This window comes from Leucopleurus acutus (genome assembly GCF_964270905.1).
Source record: "Leucopleurus acutus genome assembly, chromosome: 2".
NCBI classification, from domain to species: Eukaryota; Metazoa; Chordata; class Mammalia; order Artiodactyla; family Delphinidae; genus Leucopleurus; species Leucopleurus acutus.
Genome location: NC_139143.1, coordinates 104,847,708 through 104,870,730, shown reverse-complemented (window position 1 = coordinate 104,870,730; position 23,023 = coordinate 104,847,708). Strand labels below are relative to the sequence as shown.

Below are 23,023 nucleotides of genomic sequence, written 5' to 3'. Positions count from 1 at the left end.
TGGCCAAAAAGCAGAGGGTTCAGGTTTGAAGTTTCCACAGCCACCTGGCTGTGCATCTTTTTGACATGCCTGAGTGAAATCTCACACAACAATGAGGGATGTCTAATAAACAGGCCATTTAAGGAATTTTTAATATAAATTTTTACATTGTCCTAATAACAAACCCTGGGCAATTCTTTTCCAAAACATATTGTTCTCTTGGTTTTAATGGGCTCAAACACTGTGCATTAATATACCTGACATATCAGAATTAGAGTCCTATTTAATAAAATATTTCATTGAAAGCATACATTGTGGATTTAAGTTAATATGTTATTTTTAAAAGTAGGGCTTCCCTGAAAAATAAAAAATAAAAAGTAGGGCTTCCCTGGTGGCACAGTGGTTAAGAATACGCCTGCCAGTGCAGGGGACACGGGTTCGAGCCCTGGTCCGGGGAGATCCCACATGCCCGGGAGCAACTAAGCCCGCGAGCCACAACTACTTACTGGAGGCCACGCGCCTAGAGCCTGTGCTCCGCAACAAGAGAAGCCATTGCAATGAGAAGCCCATGCACCGCAACAAAGGGTACCCCCCGCTCGCCACAACTAGAGAAAGCCCTTGCACAGCAACAAAGACCCAAAGCAGCCAAAAATAAAATAATTAGTTAAAAAAATATATGATTCTTGTAAAAACAATCAGAGCTGTACAGAGTAAAAGATTCAAATCCTCCTTTCCCTCAAATCTGCTAACCTGAAGTAATTGTGATCACAGATTAGACTTCCAGAATATTTTTCTAAAGCATGTTCTGTACTTAAATAATGACTCTATCCGAACACCCAAAATGTTATGTGTTTTCTTGTTCCTGCACAAATATACTCAGTGTTCCAAACCATGTGCTGGATAAAAGTAGGCCCTGTCCCCTCTTGTGAGTTATGCTTTAAGGCTTCTTCTTACATATTTTTACGTGCCACATACAGTCAATCCTTTTAGTGGTTAGCATACTTTTTACCTTCTTCAGAAAGCCTTTTCCTACTTTGGATTCAGTGAACTGTCATTTTTTGCCCCTCACTGCGCTGTGACATCTTTGATTAAGTCTGTAGGCCCTTTGTTGCTTATCCCAGGTACCCGACTCATAATAGGATAGTTTGGACCCTTTTATTTCACTTTGCTTTTTTTCATATTTTCTCTGAGTGCTTCAGAAATTAAGTGCTACATAGGTTTTATTTTCTAGGGGAGACTCTTAGTCATTAGATCCAGAAGTTTGAGTGAAATCTGGTTCAGGACGTCTTCCTGCTGGGAGCAGAACTTTGAAGAGGCTTTATCAGAAAAGATTTAGGAAAGTTTAATGTGCTGCTGGCTCTGGTGTCTTTGCTGGTCTAGAAAGAAAGGAGATGATGAGAAAGGCATAAAAAAAAAAAAAACTCATACTGACCCACAGAGATTGGAAAGTTGACCGTAGATTAATATTTCATTCATTCATTCAACAAAGTTTATGAGAGGCTGCCAAGGAGCTACAGATATAAAGTAAAAGTCCCTGTGCTCAAGTTCACAGTCTTGGGAAGAACACAGACACCTAAATAATGCCCATGCAGTGTGATGACACCTTTTTCTTGGGAAATGCTGGCAGTCCCGAGGAGAGCGTGTGGGTAAAAGAGGAGGCTTCCCAGAGCAGCAAGCATTTGTTGAGATGGTTTTGAGGACAGCAGGAGGTGTAGAATTAATGTTGGTCTTTTTTTCCTAGTTAAAAACCTGAATGTGTTCACCCAGCAAGGAACTCGAAGAAACAATAATCTTGAGACCGGTGGAGTCACCTGCTGTGGTGATTCCCACCAGCTCTCTGCCCTAGCAGGATCCATACTTCTGAGACTTTAAGGTGGGCCCCAGAGGAGATGAAGTGGTTTGCGGGACAAATGAACTGCCTGCTCCATCCTTCCTGCTTTTCCACAAATGTACAAAATCGACTAAGGGAGGGGGGCAGGGTTGTGTGTTGGAGGGGGTCATAGAGGGACTGCAGGAATAGAGGCATGCAAACACTTTAACTTTATTGGAATGTGACTTTCCTGACACTCAATTTCCTCAACTGGCTGCTTTAAAGGATGTATATAAATGTAACATTAAAATGATTGTAAAGTGAGATTCATATGGAACTGTGATTCTAAATTCTGGCTGCCTGAGAATCACTTGGGGAGTGTTTTAAAACCAATGACGCCAAGGTCTTACCTCAGAGTAATTATACCAGAAAGTGGTGCATGGGGCCTGAAATTGCTTTTTTAGGCTTTAAAATTAAACAAAAACAAAAACTTCTTCATTAATTACTGGGACACAGTAGGATTAAGGAATTGAGGGGAGAAAGCCAAGATTTCCAAATATTTAACACTGTCTTTTTAAAATAAGATATTTAATTGTTCAGAGTGGCTTTCAAACTCAAGATTTAGATTGAGAAATAATAAGCTAAATAGGGCCCCTCCCCCATCTATCAGTTAACAAATATATTGCTCAAGGGCTTGTGCTCAGAACCCAAGGGAATAAGGGAATAAAAAGAAGGGGGGAAAAGGGTAAGAAGGTATCTTCTCCCCGCCTTCATCTAAGTCTTCAAGGAGTTCACAATACAGTTGGGGAAATTATCTAATCATGTATTGGTTGGGTTTTTTTTTTGTTTGTTTGTTTTTTGGATTGTGAGAGATACCCAACTTTAACCAGCTTAGGACACAAGGAGCTTATAGAGCCCAAGGACTAGGAAGTGGGTGGACTTAAGGTAAAGCTGGACCCAGGATCTGGAAACCAGCAGGTGTGCCCTATCTCTTTCTCTGCACAGCAGACAACAGGGCTGCTGGGAGCTGCTGCTTTGTCGCAACTTCAGCTTCAGTCACCCGGAGAGGTACTGGCTGCCTCTCAGACTCAAGCCCACACCTCTGGGGAGGGACTCACATTCACCTCTGGACTTACAAACCATATCTAGTGGGTTGGGATTGGGCTCACAGAAGAACAGGTCACCTCCCGTTGAAATCAAGTGAAGGATAGATTTCTGAACAACGGGTGTTCTAGTCCCAGAAGAGCAGGTGAAGGGAGGGGCCGTCAAAACAAGCGTCCACTACACTGTTACAGGACAAGAAAGTTACAGGACAACCCTGGAGGACAGTGTGGTGCAGATGTAATGAGCAAAGGAATAGTACAGAGTACTGCTAGCCCCACCTGAAGAAAAGCCGGACCTTTGGAGCAGCCTCTTGGCAGGGTTGGGTCCATGTACACACTTAGGTTCCCCACTGCGTGTGGGGTATGGAGGTGTTTGGGAAGAAACGAGGCGGTGCAATAGGGTGTTTGCGCACAGGGAATTGCCACCTACTCCTACAGCAACACGGGAGGGGTTAGTTTTATCTACAGTGTTTGAGGGACACCTAAGTGGAGATGTGTGTGTTACAGTCAGAAATGGGGCAAAGTCCCCGACTTTTAAATTCCAGAACAGGGAGGCTTCTCACACATACTTAGCAGCTGCTTTCACCAGGGCTCACAGGGCTGGCCCGGTATCCAGAGGAATTCTTCAAGGATTAGAAAATAAAGGAATATGCTGAGAAAAGGGCTTCTGGAAATTGATGGGGATTGGGTGCCTTACTTCTGAGATGAGGAAAATAGAAAATATTAGTTTTTCTAACCACCACTGATTGCCTAGATGAGGCAGAAATAGGGTAGCAGCTTCTGGTCGTCTTGCTCCCTAATCTAATTTAGACTTTAAAATTATAAGGAAATTTCTTAGATTTTTCTTGTTATTTCTTTCCTGATCTTGTCAATCTTGCTTACCATCATCATTAAGGATGGCGATAATTGTGATCAGACACCCAAAAGTGTATGATTTTTTTTTCTTTTCAGTGATATGTGAAAACACACACACACAGCGCTCTCTTAAAGTAATTTGATCTCATCACTAAAACTACCTAAAATAATTCCTAAACACTTGACAACATGAAACTCTCTCCATCCAGTTCCTATCTCTTTCAGACAGAAATATTTTTTAAGCAGATTTAAAAAATAAACTATATTAAACCGCTTACTGGAAAAAAGTCACTTCTGGACAGAGACCAAGCCAAAGCAATTTTAGCTCAAATTGGTTTTCCTGGAAAAGCTGAAAATGTAGTTCAGAAAAGCAATGCCTTGGCAACTTTACAAATCAACACTCAGAAACTAACAAGATCAGTCTACATATCCTCCACTGCAGTGATTCTCAAATACTAGTGTAGGAAAGAATCTCCCGGGGAGCTTGTTAAAATGCAGATTTCCGGGCCCAGACAGTAACTCTGACCCAGACCCGGGTGTTTTTGGTACAGGAGATTTGAAGATCACAGTTCAATTAACTGAAAAGACAAACAGAGAGAATTATAAGTTGATAGGACTAGAAGGAGGAATTGTGTTTATTATGTTGTTTTGCTATGAAGTTATTTTGTTATGAGGTAAACACAATTTATCTCTTAGCGCCCCTCAGTGGAGCCACCTGTCTTAGTGTCATGGGACAACTTGGCTTGAGGCACAGATCCGTCACTATGTGTGTAAGTCATTCACTCTCTTTGGGTTTCAATTTTCTTTTTTTATAAAGTGAGGAGACTGGATGACATCAATGGTCCTTAACCATTTTGAGATTACAGTCTCCTTTGAGCAGCTAATAAAATTCTTTTATCTTTTCTCCAGAAAAATACACAAATATACACATACCTGTTTGCACACAAATTTAGGGAGGGTGACAGTTCCCTTAACAACCTCACAGGGACTTCCTATGGCAGTGACGCTCAGAGCTAGAGAACTGGCTCATCTAAACCATGTTTCATACCCCCTCCCATTCAGATTTGTTCCATTAAGGGGCATCCTCCACTCTCTGCCCCCTGCAGGGAACCACCTTTGTCACCAATAGGTGTGGCACACTTATAAGATGACCACTTCATGAAGCTGTTTGCATACATTTAATCATTATGTGACTCCTCGGAGGCAGTTGACATGATCTTCAATTTACAAATGAGAAAACTGAGGTTTGTAAAGGTGCAATCACTTGCCTGAGGTCACATGCTAATAACAAACAGGCTTTGGATTTGACCCTGAGCTCTTAACCTCTCTGGCTGGATAATTCTTTGTCGCAGCGGGGTCTGTCCTGTGCCTTGGGAGATGTTTAGCAGCATCCCTGGCTCTACCCATTAGATGCCAATAACATTGCCCCACCCAAGTTGTGACAACCAAAAATGTCTCTAGACATTGCCAAATGTACCCTGGGGGGCAAACTAGCCCCCAGCTGAGAACCATGCTCCACGGTACACCCCCCTGATCACTTTACTATAGTGAGCTGACGTCACTGAGGAGGAAATAGAGAATCTCTCTGAAGGCAGGAGAAAAGTTGAGGTCCATCATGGCAAGGTCTCACAGACCCCAGGTAAAGGGCTTCAGGATAGAACAAACTATAGGTCGTTTTCAGCTTCATAATTCTCTAAATTCTTAATTTCTAAAAACTCGACCATTGAGCTTTGTGGTAATGGTAGAATGCTCACACGCAGTTGAATTATTCCTAAGTTTGGCTGTGAAACATCAAAAGCTGTTGCTCTTCTACGGTCCAAACTGGCCCATACCCCACGATTCCCAGTTGTGTTACTTCTGAGAGACCAAGATCTGAGGAAGTACAGCTGGGATTTGAAATGGGATTTTAGACTGCCTCAGTGTTGTGCTTAGAGAAGCTGCTCTGTGGCTTGGCTGACGGCAGACCACAGGAAATGAGCACTTTGTCAGTGCTGCCACTTACCCCTTGATTTCGCAAAGCACTTGAGACAGTTGCTAGATCTTGTTTTGGTGGATTATGAAATTGAGTACTAGAAAAGTCCACACTGGATCCTGTCACGGGTGGGGTTATATGAGGAGGGGTTGTTAGGAACAAAAGTTCTATTTAAAGAAAATCTGGTGGCATAAAGCATGAAGATACGGTTACATGAAGCTTTTAAATTGTTTGAGAAAAATCGCAACGCTTTGCAGCATGACTGAGGCTGGTTGTATCTCTTGAGAAGCAAATTGAGATAGAAATTTTGATCCCACATATCAAAGGTTCCCAAGGGACCTATTCAGTCAACAAATGTTTAAGTATTTCCAATGTGTCAGGCACTCTGATCAAAATCAGAGCCTGGCCCTGGACTAGCTTACGGTTTGGAGAGGGAATAAACGTAGCCGGGAAGCCTGGCTGTGGCTGGGATACACTCGGGTGCTTTGGGGGCACCCAGGCTGGACACTCGCTCGTGGAGATGAAGAAAGACTCCTTGCACAAGGTGAAGCCTGAGCTCATACCTGGAAGCTGCGTAGGACTTAGCTGGGCAGGAGTGAGGCAGATTGTGGAGAGACAGCCATGAGGAAAGCATGCGCTGAACAAATAGAGATGCCCGGATGGGAAGGAGAGGAGAGGCTGGGCCACACTCAGGAAGGGCACGCCCACAGCATGGCTGGAGCACAGGTGAGGAGTGAGGATGCGGTGGAGAGGTGAGGATGTATGAGATCACATGGGGATTTATGTGGGACCGTTTTAAGACTTCTGCAGACCTCAACACTTTTGGAGGCCCCATCACAGGTCATATCAAACATGAAAATGTATCCTGATTCCGCCTTAAACTAAGTTATGAATAACAATGAATTGAATTGCAGTTGACTATTTAATAGCATGTCCCTTTCTATTTCAAAGTTTCCTTTTTGTTTTTCAGAGCCAGTAATTCTTTCTTTCAGATACCAAACCTTTTCAAAAGGTATTAAAAAGCTGGCATGAAACTATAATTCAAAAAGATACATGCACCCCTATGTTCATAGCAGCACTATTCACAATAGCCAAAACACAGAAACAACCTAAATGTCCATCAACAGATGAATGGATAAAGAAGATGTGGTACATATACACAATGGAATACTACTCAGCCATAAAGAAGAATGAAATAATGCCATATACAGCAACGTGGATGGACCTAGAGATTATCATACCAAGTGAAGTAAGTCAGAAAGAGAAAGACAGATACCATACGACATCACCAATATGTGGAATCTAAACTACAACACAAATGAACCTAACTATGAAATAGAAACAGACTCACAGACATAGAGAACAGACTTGTGGTTGCGGGGCGGGGGGAGAGGGATGGAATGGGAGGTTGGGGTCAGCAGATGCAAATTACTACATATAGAATGGATAAACAACAAGGTCCTACTGTATAGCACAGGCAGCAGTATTCAATATCCTGAGATAAACCATAATGGAAAAGAACATAAAAAAGAATGTATGTATAGCCAAATAAAATTTTCTGTACAGGAGAAATTAATACAACATTGTAAATCAACTGTACTTCAATAAACAATAAAATAAAATAAAAATGAAGAAACTAAAAAGCTGGTATGCTCTAGGCACTGTGTTTATAGGGCCCTAATCATAATGTCTTGTTTTAAACTTGCAGGTTTAAACCTGCGTAAACCTGAGAACTGCCCCCCTCCACTGCCCAGCGTCCATTCTCTCTGTTCTCCTGCCCCTCCCGAGTTTTAGTAGGGCACGTGAGCTAGAGTGGTCCCAGCTTCTCTTGCAGCAAGGAGCAGCCATGTGACTGCTGGGGTTTTGGCCACTGGGGTGTGTGCAAAAGTGATAAGTGGAATTTTCAGTTCACATCCTTATGTAGAAAGCTGGCTACCCCGCTTTCTTTTTATCCAATCCCTGCCAGCTGGAATGTGGACACGGTAGCAGGGAAACAATGTCAGCCATGTAGACAAGGATAACATCCCAGGGCACTGGCTCTTGTACCGTAGCATGCATCAGAGTTACCTGGAGGGCTCGTTAAAACACAGATCACTGGGCCCCATCACCAGGAATTATGATTCCTGGTGATTCACAAGTTTCCAAGTGATGCTAATGCTGCCGGCCAGGGAGCACACCTTGAATACTATCATCACCCTAAGGGGTGGTAGAGCACTGAGAAGATACCTGGGTTTCTCAGTGATCCTGGGCGGTTGATCTGTCTTCCATCTGGACTGCTCATTATTTTTTTAAACCTCTATAGTTTTGGGTCTCCTTGTTACATTAGCTTAATCTACCTCAGCTAATCCACGTTAAGAACATTAAACTTCACCAAAGGAGGTGGTATAGTGTAGTGGTTGAGTATGGGCTAGTGGGTTTGAATCTTAGTTATGTCACTTCCTAGCTGAACTTGGGCAAGTTATTTAACCCCTTTGTGACTCTGTTTTCTCATCTATTAAATGGATTTAAGGGGACAAGTTTCCCTACACCTTACATCCCTTTCTAGACCATGTTCATTACCAGGAACCCAGAATTCTGTGCCTGGTGGCCATGAACGCACTTCCATGACCTGTGTGGACCTCCTCTCTGGCTTTGCCCTTCTGATGACCGATTATGCTTTCCAGGTACCACCCTAGGTCTGAGGTGTTGCCAAGGAGTGGCTGTGTGACAAGGATGTGAATGAAACTTGAATGGGCAGGCTGGCGTGTCCTATGTTAAAATAAGGCCCCTCTGGCATGTGATAGTCGAACAGAGAGTGGGGAAAAACTGGGGTGAACTGTGGGCCAGAGGCAAACTCTCTGAGTTGTCACATTCCAGTGGCATGAAACAATTTATAAGTCTGAGAATTCTAAATTTGAGCCTGGCTTTCTAGCATATTTGTCAAGATAGGAGAATACAACATGTTTTATTTAACAGTTTGATAGCTTGATTTATGATTTTAAAATATTTAGACATGTGACCTATGGACTTTTATCTGGACTCCTGCCCTGGCCTTCAAATTTAGGCCCTAGCCTGGCTACCTTGTAGGTCTGGCACGAGGACTAAATAAAACAAGAGATGAAAAATACTCAAAACAATGCTTGGTACATATGGTATGTGTACATCATTAGCAATGATGATATTTTTGAGTCTCCTGAGGGCAACAGGTGACCCAGTGAAAGGTTTTAAGCAGAATGTGACATTTTCTTGCTAGTTTTCCTACAAATATTGATTAAGGGTCTACTATGTGCCTGGTACTGTTCTGGGAGCTGCCAATAATAGTAGTGAACAAAGTAAACCTCCTTTTTCCAAGGAATGTATATTAGAGTAGAGGGTAGGAAACAGATAAAAATAAATATATTTAATATGTCAAGTGATGTCTTTTGGTTTTAGAAAGATCATATTGTCTGGAGGAAGGTAAGATTGCACATAGAGTTAGAGCTTGTTGGAATAATTTTTTTTTTTTTTTTTTTTTGGTACGCGGGCCTCTCACTGCTGTGGCCTCTCCCATTGCGGAGCACAGGCTCCGGACACGCAGGCTCAGCGGCCATGGCTCATGGACCCAGCCGCTCTGCGGCATGTGGGATCCTCCCGGACCGGGGCACGAACCCATGTCCCCTGAATCGGCAGGCGGACTCTCAACCACTGTGCCACCAGGGAAGCCCTTGTTGGGATAATTTAAAGAAGAGATGATGTTTGTCTGATGCCAGGTAGTGGCAAAGTGAATAGAGATCAGTGAAAAGATAAAAAAAAATTAATATGGTAGAATGATGACACTTGGTGATTGATGGATATCAGGAGTAAGAGAGAAAATAAGGAATCAAGGGTAATAGCTAGGATTCTGACTTAGGCACCAGGATACTGGCGATACTGGTCACTGAGAACACAGGAGAAGGAGGAACTGATTTGGAAAGAAGAGGAAGGGATCAGTTTTGGACATCTGGGGTTTGAGATACCCATAGGATAGCCATGTGGAGATGTCCAGTAGGCAGTTTTATATATGGGCAGACCTTTGATCAGTTGGAAAGTGTCTCAGTGGTGAGAGCCAAAAGCAGTGTGGGGTGGGCATTCAATGCGAGCAAAGGAAGTAGAAACAGAAAGCGAGCACTTTTGCCAGGAAAGGGAGTGAGCTGTGTAGGCACCTTGAGAAGGAGGTGAAGTGCAGGGACACTTTATCGGATTGCAGTGAAATCAGCATTTTTGTAAGGCCAATGGAAAGCAAGCAGTGGAGAGTAGAGAGATTGGCTCAGCATCAGAGGGCATAGTTCACAGAGCAAGTTCCTGCGGGGGTAGGAGGAAAGAGATGCTAATGAAAACTATTTACTGACTCACCATGGAAAGAAATGAAACCATTTATACACACATCCATTCGTTGATTCACTAACAAGTATATTAATTATAATTGAGTACTGTTTTGATGCTGGGAATAAGATAGAAAAAATTCCCACCCTATATTATGTAAATGCAGTAGCTTAAAACAAAAACAAACCCCCAAACAAACAAAAGTTTGTCCCTTTCCAGGCCAGGGCTAAAGAAGGGAGGGTCTTGGCAGAAGTGTGTGACTGCAAGGCATCGGAGTTCCCCAGCAGGGGCTTCGCTCATTCCACGCAAGGCAGCAGCTGGGACCAAGGACCTGAAACTTGAATCCTCCCCCACCACGTGAGAGGAAATTTTTATTTCAACAAGTTTTAACTATAAATGATTAGAGGGATCTCTTGCAGGCTTGCTGTGCTTGATGTACTCAAAGCCTTAAGACAAATAACAACAGATAAAAGACACTGGCAAAAAAATCCCCCGACTCAACTATCAGATACCACTTAAATGGACCAAATCCATCAAGTCCTGCTTTAGTCCTACCTCCTCAGAGTTGTCATTAACTAACCCTGTTTCTGAAAGAGAGAGAGGGAAGCAGAGAGCAGAGGAGGTGTGCTTTGTGCTTCATCCTGAATAGGCACCCTTAGGGACAGACTGGAAAAAAACTGCTGCCGTGTGACCTGAGACTGACTACATTACATGTTAGACAGAGTAGGTATATTTCAGGTGTCAGACTAGGGTGGAGAAATGTCACATTTATGCATGAGGATTCATAGAAAGTTCGAACAGAAAGGGCCTTGGAAGTCACTGAGTGAAACTTCTTATTTGACAAGAGTGAAATGATCCATCCCAAGGCCATTTATTCGGTGAACATCCAGCTTAGAACCCAGGTGTCCTGAAACCCCACCCAGCATTTTCTTCTATTATGCCATATTACCATATTCTATATTGAGTTACACTTTCAAATAAATGATTTTCCCAGTGAAAAATGATTTGTGGGAGGTGATGACTTTTATGAAAAATTTCCCATGTGGAAGATTCCAACTTCAGACTGCAAATCTCTATCTAAGACAGACCACAAGATTAAAAGTTCTGCAGTAAAGAGACAACTTTGCCCCTTAAACTGTATATCATTCAGGGCCCTTGCTTTCCCCCAGATACCCACTTGCATTTAAACTTCTGACCATTTCATTTTTACCCTCTATTTCATTACTGAAACAGAAGCCACCCTCTAGAAAGGAGTTTGGTGATGAGAAAAAACTGAAATTATGATTGAAATTAAGACTTGGAGATTTTGTGTGGATAATGACCCATGTCCCACCTTACCAAAGAAAAAGTGAATTTCAATTAGAATGTAAGTTCTCCCTGAAAATGTGGGATGGAAGAGATCAGTCGTAGGTATTAGGAGTATATGTATCTCTCAGAAAAACTCACCCCCAGGATGCATCAGACTGGGATGAAATACATTGGGGGTATATTAAATTTAATTCTAGCATTGATGGAAGGAAAAAAAAAAGAAGAAAAGAAAAACGAAGCAAAGTGAAAAATAGGGTGATTGAGAGACTGAGAAAAAACAGAGAAACTTGTTTAATGACAGCACTTTCTGAGCAAGATATTTTTCTTCCCTTTCACAAGTTAGAAGCTATTGAATAATTCATGCAAGTGTGGAAAGGCTGCCTTTTCCCTGCGTGATGTATAACTGAGCAGGAGAGCGCTTCGAGTGGGTTCCCCTCATCAGCCACCACTCTTGCTTCTGAGCACGGAGTGCTTGCTCTCCTCTTGAGCTGAGCTTCTGCTTTTGCAGCCAAGCATCCTTGCTGCTGCCGCCTGACTACCTGCCCACCTGCCTGGGCTTGCAGCCTGCCACTTCACTTTCTCCAGCCCTGCTGCCAGCTGAGAAGTCTCCCTGCAGCTGCTGGTTTCTGCCTAGGGCCATGTGCGTGGATGCTGCATTGGAGAAGGAGGCACTTGGCTCCTGGCACTGATCCCAGATGAGTTTCTCCTATTGATTTTGGGACCACAGATGCTGCTGCTGAGGAGGTATTTCCTGGCATCCCTCCCTCTGCTACTGCCAGCTAAGGACCAGCCCGAAAGTAAGATACCCCCAACCCCTTTCCCCTGGTATTTTCCTCAGGTGGGATATCTCTGCTTTCTCCTGGAAACTGGGGGCTCCATCTGCTATTCCCGTGTGTGTGTCTATGTGTGTGTTTAGGGGGAGAAGAGGAAACTGTTCTCTGTATTGCTCTGTCCTAGGGCTTCCCTGGTGCTTGCTGAATGTAAAGAGGCCCTTCGCCTGGCACTAGAGACACTTCCCAGGCAGGCACCTGTCGTTTGCCACCCCCGTTCTCCTAGAGCTCCCTCTCTCCCCCTCCCCCAGCCCATTATTCTGCTTCAGCCTTTTGTGTCGGTGGCAGAGGGCTGAAGGGATGTCTCTGCCCTCTCTGCAGGCGGGTGTCAGGATGCGCCGCGCTGCGAGAAGCCGACGCTAGCCAGAGAGGTGTGAAGAGTTGGCCAGAATGACCAACTCTTCCACGTCCACTTCCTCCGCCACCGGGGGATCGCTGTTGCTGCTCTGCGAGGAAGAGGAGTCGTGGGCGGGCCGGCGCATCCCCGTGTCCCTCCTGTACTCAGGCCTGGCCATCGGGGGCACGCTGGCCAACGGCATGGTCATCTATCTCGTGTCGTCCTTCCGAAAGCTGCAGACTACGAGCAACGCCTTCATCGTGAACGGCTGTGCCGCCGACCTCAGCGTCTGCGCCCTCTGGATGCCGCAGGAGGCGGTGCTCGGGCTCCTGCCCGCGGGCTCTGCGGAGCCCCCTGGGGACTGGGACGGCGCCGGGGGGAGCTACCGCCTGCTGCGGGGCGGGCTGCTGGGCCTCGGGCTCACCGTGTCCCTCTTGTCCCACTGCCTGGTGGCCCTGAACCGCTACCTACTCATCACCCGGGCGCCCGCCACCTACCAGGCGCTGTACCAGCGGCGCCACACGGCGGGCATGCTGGCGCTGTCCTGGGCACTAGCCCTGGGCCTCGTGCTGCTGCTCCCGCCCTGGGCGCCGCGTCCCGGGGCCGCGCCCCCGCGCGTCCACTACCCGGCGCTGCTGGCCGCCGCGGCGCTGCTGGCGCAGACGGCGCTGCTGCTGCACTGCTACCTGGGCATCGTGCGCCGCGTGCGCGTCAGCGTCAAGCGGGTCAGCGTCCTCAACTTCCACCTACTACACCAGCTGCCCGGCTGCGCCGCCGCCGCCGCCTTCCCGGGAGCCCCTCACGCGCCAGGCCCGGGTGGTGCCGCGCACCCGGCTCAGGCCCAGCCGCTGCCCCCAGCGCTGCACCCGCGGCGGGCGCAGCGGCGTCTCAGCGGCCTGTCGGTGCTGCTGCTCTGCTGCGTCTTCTTGCTGGCCACGCAGCCGCTGGTGTGGGTGAGCCTGGCCAGCGGCTTCTCGCTGCCCGTGCCCTGGGGTGTGCAGGCGGCCAGCTGGCTCCTGTGCTGCGCTCTGTCCGCGCTCAACCCGCTGCTCTACACGTGGAGGAACGAGGAGTTCCGCCGCTCCGTGCGCTCCGTCCTGCCCGGCATCGGCGACGCGGCGGCTGCTGCCGCCGCCGCCGCCACGGCTATGCCTGCGGTGTCCCAGGCGCAGCTGGGCACTCGCGCCGCAGGCCAGCACTGGTGACCCGGGCAGGGCGGGCGGGAAGCGGAGATTCCCAGCTTCCATTGCCCTTGGGCACCACCGCCTCCTGATCTTGGAAAGCATCCCCTGCCTGAACGAAGACTCCTGCGGGTGAAGCTCAATAATATATCGGTGCGAAGATTTCGCCTTCGACCCCAGTGGGATACCTGAACCGAGGTTTCCGTATACATGGGGTCCGCGAAGTCATTTTCGACGGCCACCTGATTTTTACCCTTTGTTTGCGTGTTTTGGAGAAATCCTAAAGTCAGAACACCGGGAAACTTCAGGAACTTGCACACTGACATTTTGAAAGAACCGGTTAATTTCTTTCAACACAGTTTTGGAAAAACAGCTTTGATAACATAATTACCATTCCCACCTTCATCATCTTATAATATATATGAAGCGCGTTGAGTGTGCATGAGCCAAAGGAAATAATATTGAAGGAAATAATATTTATGAAGCATTTTAGAAAGTAACCTACCTTCGATAATGCTTCTGCTATAACTTAGCCTTTGTATATTAACCTGAAGAATGAAGCCACAGATGTGCACACCAGTATGAGTTGCCATTAAGACCTTAAGCCCTTTATTTTTAAAAGGGTTTTTATAAAGTAAAATCATTCGCGAATGAGATAGCATCTTAGCCAGTGAGGGGGAAAACCCCCAGATTTATTATTTTACACCCCCCCCCCCCGCCCTTTGCACTTCTAAGACTAAAAATCGGCATTGAGTGTTAAAGTGACAGATTTCCGTTGTGCTGATTGATGGTCTGAGCCAGCTATGGAATTTTGGAAAACATAAGGGGGCTATCTATTTTAGGTACCACTTTCAGGTTTTCTATAGCATGCACATTAGTTGCTACCCTCATTTTGTCATCAATTTACCTGCCTTATGAGTGTGATTGCAGCTGTGAACATTCTGTACTCTAATGGTTGCTAAGGAGAATAAGTCCTTCTGTTTTCTGTTTAACATTTAAAATATCTCAATGCACATGAAATAATTAAACACTAATAATACCATGACTGCATAGCTAATATTAACCTCTATTGCATGCTCTCCTAGATGCTAGAACTTATTGGGCATGTGGTACTAAAGCAATACCCATTTGACAAGGACATTTTACTTCTTCCACACACCAGAAGAAGTGGCCATCAATTATTTGAAAAGAGACACAGAGACACCTCTGGCTACCTAGAGTTCTTCTTGTCTTGACCCAATTTATGAGAAGACTCCCAGGTGGGACTTTATCTTGCAAATGAACCACAGTCAAGATGGATCAATAATATGATTTGGCTCTGCAAAGCCAACTGTGCTCTTTTTAGGGTTTAGACAAGTCACACATTAGAAAGTAACAGTGTTTTTTTATGTATTACCACGACACTTACCATTAATATCATATCTGTTAAAGAAGGTGTAATAAACTCGGTTATATAAAATGAACAGTTCAAATGGGAATCTGTTCTAAAACATATGATTTGAGGCTTGCCATTTTCATCTCTGGTTTACTAAATTTATTTAGAAATATTTGAAATGCAAAATTGTGTGAAATCACTTTAGCAAATAAAAATGAGAGTAAAGTAATAAGATACTCAGCTATCAGCAATTCTGACTGTTCACTACATCAGATCTGGGGCTGAACAGCCTCAATTAACTGTGTAATTCAGGAACCAAAACAGCTTGCTTTGTTGGCCTCCTGGACATTTGTAAGCCAGGATAGTGGGAACACTTGTGTGTTTGAATAATTATGGGAGTTGCAGGAAACTTTGACATGTTTGTAGAAAAACAAAACAAAACAAATGTGTTTATTACCAATAATAGATCAGCAGTCATTTTATTAATCTATCCCCTTTGTGCATGCACCATTTCTCTCTTACTAAGGTTTCATCTGTTCCCATTTTTCTTGATTCAAATATTTAATTAAAGTTCAGACAACTATTCCTCCGAGTTTTTTTCTTCGGTCTCTGATCTTCTTGCATACCTCCTCGAGAACGCTGAAGCAGATGACACTGTATCCCGAAGCATTGGTGATGAAAGTAATTTCTTTGTTCTGGCTTTATTTAATTTTACTTTTAGTTTCTAAAATTATTTCTACCTTTTATAACTAAATAGGATCCACATGCCAGCATTGAAAAGAAATAGGTGTAATTTCCTTTTTGTAAGTATAACTGATTTGGGGAATAGGCTGCAACAACAGAGAGCTGAATTTATTTTGGGGGGGCTAGGGGACGCTTGTCTAAATCTCTATCAAAATCTCTATCAAAAAGGTCTTCTTTTAATTAGGCCTTTATCCATGTTTCTCACTGTGGATGCTACTGACGATTTTTCCCGCTATTCCTATAAACTGTTGCCAAGCTTATAGACTTAGCTTTTCAAGCATCTGATACCTTGCAGTGTTTCTGGCTAACACTGAGAACACCTTATGCTGGTTCAGTGCCAAGTGGGAGACCTACTTCAGGTTGTATTTACCGGTAATTAACTCCACAGGACTGATTCATTTTAAATTTCGAAGTAGCAATGATGTTTCTAAAAATGCCTTACTCGCGGGCTTCCCTGGTGGCGCAGTGGCTGAGAGTCCGCCTGCCGATGCAGGGGACACGGGTTTGTACCCCGGTCTGGGAGGATCCCACATGCCGCGGAGAGGCTGAGCCCGTGAGCCCGTGAGCCCGTGAGCCATGGCCACTGAGCCTGCGCGTCCGGAGCCTGTGCTCCCAACGGGAGAGGCCACAACGGTGAGAGGCCCACGTACCGCAAAAAAAAAAAGAAAACAATAAAACTGCCTTACTCGGGCAATAGCTGGGAGTTGGAGTTACTGCTTTTACAGATTAAGTTAATGAAGATTGTGTTCCTATGTAAATGAAACTACACATTATCCACTCAAGAAAAATCCTAATTGCTGTTTTGGGCTGCCCTACTTTGCCTTTTCTACTTTTTTTCTTTAGGTATATGCCTGTTAAGACATATAGCACACTCTCCCCCTGCACCACCCTTGTACTTTAATGGCTAAATTCTAGGAAGTAATAGGTATTACTTGTAGCACTTTCCTTCTTCCAAAATGAAATATGTGCTTAAACAATAATTCTGTTTTGTACAGAGGTACAGAAGCATCCACAGGTTTGTTTGTTTTGTTTTGTTTTTTAAATACTATAGGGTTTTGACTCTCTAATAGAGAAAGCCCTTGAAAAGATCTGCTTACCAAGGAAATGTTGGTCTGCCCTGGCCCCCTGGTTTAATGCAACTCTGTTCTTCTGATGACAACTGTATTGGCCAACTTTCTTGTTTCACATGTGACCATTTATTCCATTCTTCCAGGTACTCAGACGCTGCTCGTCTGGGTCTTTGGCAGTCCTAGGGGCTGACCTGACAAAGGGCATCAGTAGCATAAATTTAAATTCAAGAACGTTGAGGAAAATTATAGACGTTCCTCACTTCTAAAGCGCTGCCCTTATTGTTTGTGGGGCATGGGGGCAAGAATGGATCTCCGGACGAGAGCTCTTGGTCTGCAGAAACAAGGCCTTTCTGCCTTTCCTCTCGCAGTCAGCGTGCTGAGGGGCCTCCACATGTGTGCGTGGACTCAGCCCACAGGTCCAAGCTCTGCCCACATCCACCTCTCAACCAGCCACCTTGCCAGTGCCTAGTGGTGCACGTAGAGGGTAGAGCATGTCCTGGTAGTCACCTCAAGCCATTTAGGCAGGGAATTCCGGGGATCCAGGAACCAGGCCTGTTGAAGGAGTCACAGACTTTGGATTTGCACATTTCCTTGGGACCCCTTTTTGTGTGGGAAGGGGAGACACCAGAGGCAGGTGGGAGCAGGCCCTCTGAAGCATGAGACACAGCTTGGGACCCCAGTATCTCCAACCTAAGGGCAATGCTGCTTTCACATGGGTCCTTGTTGGGTATCCTTTCCTAACTCTACCCACCTGCAGGGACTCCTTAAACAGGCGCCACACATAGAGTTTCCCCAGATGCTTAATCACATCAGGCCTAGTGCTATAGGTAAGGAGGATAGTAGGGAGGGAGTGGGAAGGGTGTAGATGAAAGAAGGGAGGTCAGATGTCGAAGGTTATTGAAGGGGAACAATGGGTACATGGGATGTATTGCACATTTCACTTGTACGTATCTTTGAAATTTATCATAATGAAAAGTTAAAAAAAGTGAAGTCAAACTTGAAAAGAAAAGAAGGAAGGGAGGAGAGAAGGAAGGAAGGAGAGAAGGAAGGAAAGAAAGAAGGAAGAGAAAAAGTAAAGGAAAAAACGTAATTAATGTGCCTAAGGTCATGTGGCAACTTAAATGGTGGGGCTGGGATTCAAACCTTTGTCTGACTCCAGAGAATGAGATGGTAACTACTGTACTGTAGGACAAAATCGGAGTTTTTAGTTAAGTGTGGAATTCCCTCCATGACGGGACTGTTCCCTAATTTCCCCAATCTCTCTCTCCCCTACTTGCATCCTTCACTATAGCCTAGTTGGTCTCTACACTGCCTTCTAAACATGGCCCATGTTCTGTGTCTGTAACTTGTTCATTCAAGGACCTTCCTGGAGTCCCTTCGTGTCTCATCACTTACCCAACCCTCATCCTTCCTTCCAGAAAGGCTCAGTTTGTTTCTCCCCTGCTCATCAGAGCTCCCCCAGCCATAAGCTCTGCCCCAATAGAACTGCGCCTCTTTTTTTTTTTTTTTTTTTTGTGGTACGCGGGTCTCTCACTGTTGTGGCCTCTCCTGTTGCACAGGAGCACAGGCTCTGGACGCGCAGGCTCAGCAGCCATGGCTCACGGGCCCAGCCGCTCCGCAGCATGTGGGATCTTCCCAGACCGGGGCCCCGTGTCCCCTGCATCGGCAGGTGGACTCTCAACCACTGCGCCACCAGTGAAGCCCAGAACTGCACCTCTTTGATCGTACCACATATTCCCTTGTATTCCCTCTGTTTTACTGTGTGTGTCATCTTCAAAACTAGATAGGAAAGATTTTTTTGGTTTATTTCTTTATTTTTGTAGAGCAAATACTGCCTTTTATCTTTTAGTAACCAGTTACCTGAAATATACTAAATAATTAATATATGTTTATAGTTGAAGACAGTAATTTTGAGAGAAAAAAGATTTGATCCTTTACTTGCACATATATTTTCCTCTTAATGAAACAGACTGAGAATAAATCCTATCTCCCAACTCATATCTTGCTAAAGGATATCCCAGAGTAATAATGTATGGGATTATGAGCCATGTGTATAAATCACAGGCTGTCATTTGGGGGAGATTTATATTCCTGTTATCCAAGCTCTGTTCACACTGACAAAAGCAACAATAAGTTTCAGTCCTAAATACTACTTTAAATTCAAGGTCAAATTAATGAACATATATTCAGTAATTACACATATACTTTTTTGGTCAGGGTCTTGTATAGTAAAGCTGTGTGATTTTGATTTCTAAAAGCCTTAAACTGCTAATCAATGGTCATGCAATTTTGCTAAAATCCTGGGAGGAACAACTGTGGGAATGTCTTTACTTCGGGTCAGTTCACTGGATGGTAGCCCTGAAGATCAGCTAGCCAGCCCAGCCCCCTGTATTTTTATTCAACAGAAAGTGCTTTAGTTTTTAATCTTTCCTGGTATAAATTAGGCCCCCTTCCCATTTTTCTATTCTCATGTAGTAGATAAGTACATAGCCTCCTTTGTATAGTAATGCTATAGTGGATACTCTGCTTTTAGCCAAATGAAAGTTCTATGAAATGTTGGCATGGTTGAATTCTGGTATTACTACAAAAAAATCTGCCCCTATGAAAGTTTTATTTCTTGAAAATAAAGGGTGTTTTTCTATGTGCAGATTAATGTCTGTTTTCATAGCAAATTTGTAAAATATAGAAACGTAGAAGAAATTATATCATTCATTACCACTCTTAGCATTTTACTGTACTCATCTACTTTTAAAAATTTCTTTTCCTATGTATATTTGATTGTACATAATTATAGCCAGAAAGTATATATTGACATACATTTATATGTATGTGTATTTATACATCACCTATGTTTTTTTTTTAATTTTTGAAACATCTTTATTGGAGTATAATTGCTTTACATTGTTGTGTTAGTTGCTTGTATAACAAAGTGAATCAGCTATACGTATACATGTATCCTCATATCCCCTCCCTCTTGTATCTCCCTCCCACCCTCCCTATCCCACCCCTCTAGGTGGTCACGAAGCACTGACCTGATCTCCCTGTGCTATGCAGCTGCTTCCCACTAGCTATCTATTTGACATTTGGTAGTGTATGTATGTCCATGCCAATCTCTCACTTCGTCCCAGCTTACCCTTCCCCCTCCCCATGTCCTCAAGTTCATTATCTATGTCTATGTATTTATTCCTATCCTGCCCCTAGGTTCTTCAGAACCATTTTTAATTTTTTTTTAGATTCCATATATGTGTGTTAGCATACAGTATTTGTTTTTCTCTTTCTGACTTACTTCACTATGTATGACGGACTCTAGGTCCATCCACCTCACTACAAATAACTCAATTTCGTTTCTTTTTATGGTTGAGTAATATTCCATTGTATATATGTGCCACATCTTCTTTATCCATTCATCTGGACACTTAGGTTGCTTCCATGTCCTGGCTATTGTAAATAGTACACTCACCTATATTTAAAAAGTGTAAGCAAAAGAAAGATGTTACAAAGAGGGGCCTAGGCCTTGTAACAATTAGAATATGTTCAACTACAAGTAATAGACTACCTAACTAAAAATGCTTAAACAATGATGACGTTTCATCATCACACAATTGAGAAGTCTGTAGGTAGTTTCCAGAATTTGTTCAGTAGCATCTTTTTTTTTTTTTTTTTTGCGGTATGCGGGCCTCTCACTGCTGTGGCCTCTCCTGTTGCGGAGCACAAGCTCCGGACGCGCAGGCTCAGCGGCCATGGCTCACGGGCTTAGCCGCTCCGCGGCATGTGGGATCCTCCCGGACCGGGGCACGAACCCGTGTCCCCTGCATCGGCAGGGGGACTCTCAACCACTGCGCCACCAGGGAATCCCTGTTCAGTAGCATCTTGATGTCATCAGGTGCCCAGGTTCTTTGCATCCTTCTGCTTCATCAGCCTCAATGTTGTTGGGTGATAGTTCCAAGATGTCTGCTATAATCACACGACAGCACCCAGAGCAGAAGAGAGGGAAAAAGCTTCTGCTTGCTTGTCTCTCTTTTTCATGAGAGAGGAAAGTCTGAGAACTCCCCTAAAGATGTCTCCCATCTCATAGGTCAGAAGTAGGTCACATAGCTACCCCTAAAGGAAGCTGAGCTGTGAACATCTGGCATTAAAAAAATATTATCATGAGAAATCTATCCAGTGCTTGTCAACGTACAGGATTCATTGTTTGCCATTTGTGCTGCTCTCTACTTACTTGGTGGATTTTATCTCTTTTTCAGAACTTACAGCTGGACTGCAGGTTAGAATGAGTAGGTCCTTGTGCAATTTCTAGTGTCTACAAGTCATTTATTGTTAAGTCTGTTGCACTGAAATAGGATCTCCTCTGACCCCTATTACTTAGCTTCTTGACAGTGAAAAGATGGAGCATGTAAAAATCTACAATCTACCAGGTCTCTTTCTGTTTCTGTCCCTCTCATAGTTGCTCTCTGGTTGGTTGTAGAAAGAGAACTCCTGCTGCGGGTGGAGCGGGCAGAGGTGAGAGCAGCCCTCAGTCTTCCTTGCACATCAGCACTCATGCGGTAGGACTATTTCCAGATCATGGTCAGAACATACTGAGGTCTGGAGGTGGCCAGGAAATAGCGCCCCTCTTCACTCACTGAGTTTTGGACCATGTGATACATAAGAACATAAAGTGTGCAAACGGTGAACCACAATACCACTTCTATATTGATAAAGGCTAAGTTAGAGGATGTAACTTAACGTGAGGGCCGAGATGGGCTTACTAATGCCCTCCCTACCAGTCTAGTCCTTGGAATAAGCAGGTCAACTGGCTCTCTCTAGTCCAAGTGGAGAGGAAGGAGAAAGATACCACATCTCTTGGGCTCAAGACCTTGCTAGATTAGTTCCACTCTGATGAGAAACTTGGCTAGTGGATGTTGCCTATCCACTAGGTAACTCACTTCACCTCCAAGAGGTAGACTAAAAGATGGGGCAATACTAGCAAAAGTGACTTCTCTGGAGACCAGACGAATGAGAAAAAGGCGTTCTCTTCTAAAAGTGTAGACCTGTGATATTGAACCAGGGTGCAGTCAGGAGGAACAGGCAGACTTCCGGTAGAGTTGCTCAGATGAGCTGCTTTTCTATCCAGTTTTATTTATTAGAGGAAATGGCTCCCAGTTTCTGAGAATAGGTAAACTGCCAGTTGTATCAGGAAGTGTTAACCAGGTATAATTTAAACTAGCCCCTAAATGCAAACTTAAGCTGTAAACCAATGCAGTATCCAGATCTGGGAAAGAATAATTTTTGCCATATTCTGAAGTACAGTTGAAGGAGATGCTCAGCTTGGAGAAGACTATACGGAAAAATTAGATGCTTGCAAATGTCTGAAAGGCTGTCAAGCAAAATAATAAAGCCAGATCCCATTTATTGGTAACATACTATGTGTCAGACGCTGTGCCATGCACTTTATGTATATTACCTTCTCTGATTTTCACAACCCTATAAGGCAGGTACGATGACTCCAGTATTATAGTTGAAAATTTTGATTCTTCGAGAGTTAGGCTTGCCTAAGTTTATGCAGCTGGCAAGGGAAACAGCTGACAGTTGAATTCAAGTCCAGCTGATTCTATAGCCTGGCCTTGTAAACAAACACAGCACCCAACCGTAGAGGAAGGAGAAAACAGGTGAGGGGTGTGGTTCTAGAGGGAAAATCTGGCTCAGTGGGTGGGAGATAGATTTCAGCTTATTATGAGAAAGAACTTTGTCTCAATAGGTGCTTAAAATAGAATGGGCTGTCTCAGGAAATTGTGACTTTCCTAACACTTGAGGAATTCAAGTAGGGTGTGGAGGACTAGCTCTGGAAAGAATGTCTGTACTGTGTGGGAAGTTTTATCAGAGCAACTCTGAGATTGCCTTGAAATCTAATTTCTAAGATTATATAATATCTCTTCTTCTACTTGGAGGTGACAAAATCTTTCTTGCTCTGGGCTTATAACATTTTAAATAATTAGTGAGAAGGACTGCCTTTGCCAAAAACCTTACCCACACCAGCTAACAGAGAAGCAAGCCTAGGTGACCAGGGATGTCCCTCCTTGGGCACAGGGACATGAATATGCAACATTCTTTGCCTCTTGCAACAATATGCAACAAAGGCATTCTTAGTGTTTCTGCCTTG

At 44.3% G+C, this 23,023-nt stretch overlaps 1 protein-coding gene across 1 annotated transcript; it reads left to right on the top strand.

Moving 5' to 3' along the window:
* Positions 1 to 12,025: 12,025 nt before the first annotated feature.
* GPR88 (G protein-coupled receptor 88) lies at positions 12,026 to 13,719 on the top strand (the record flags this gene model as incomplete). Its single annotated transcript, XM_082833431.1, has 2 exons — positions 12,026 to 12,144; positions 12,494 to 13,719. The coding sequence occupies exon 2, from the start codon at positions 12,568 to 12,570 to the stop codon at positions 13,717 to 13,719; it is 1,152 nt and encodes a 383-aa protein (XP_082689557.1). The 5' UTR covers positions 12,026 to 12,144; positions 12,494 to 12,567.
* Between the last annotated feature and the right edge of the window lie 9,304 nt (positions 13,720 to 23,023).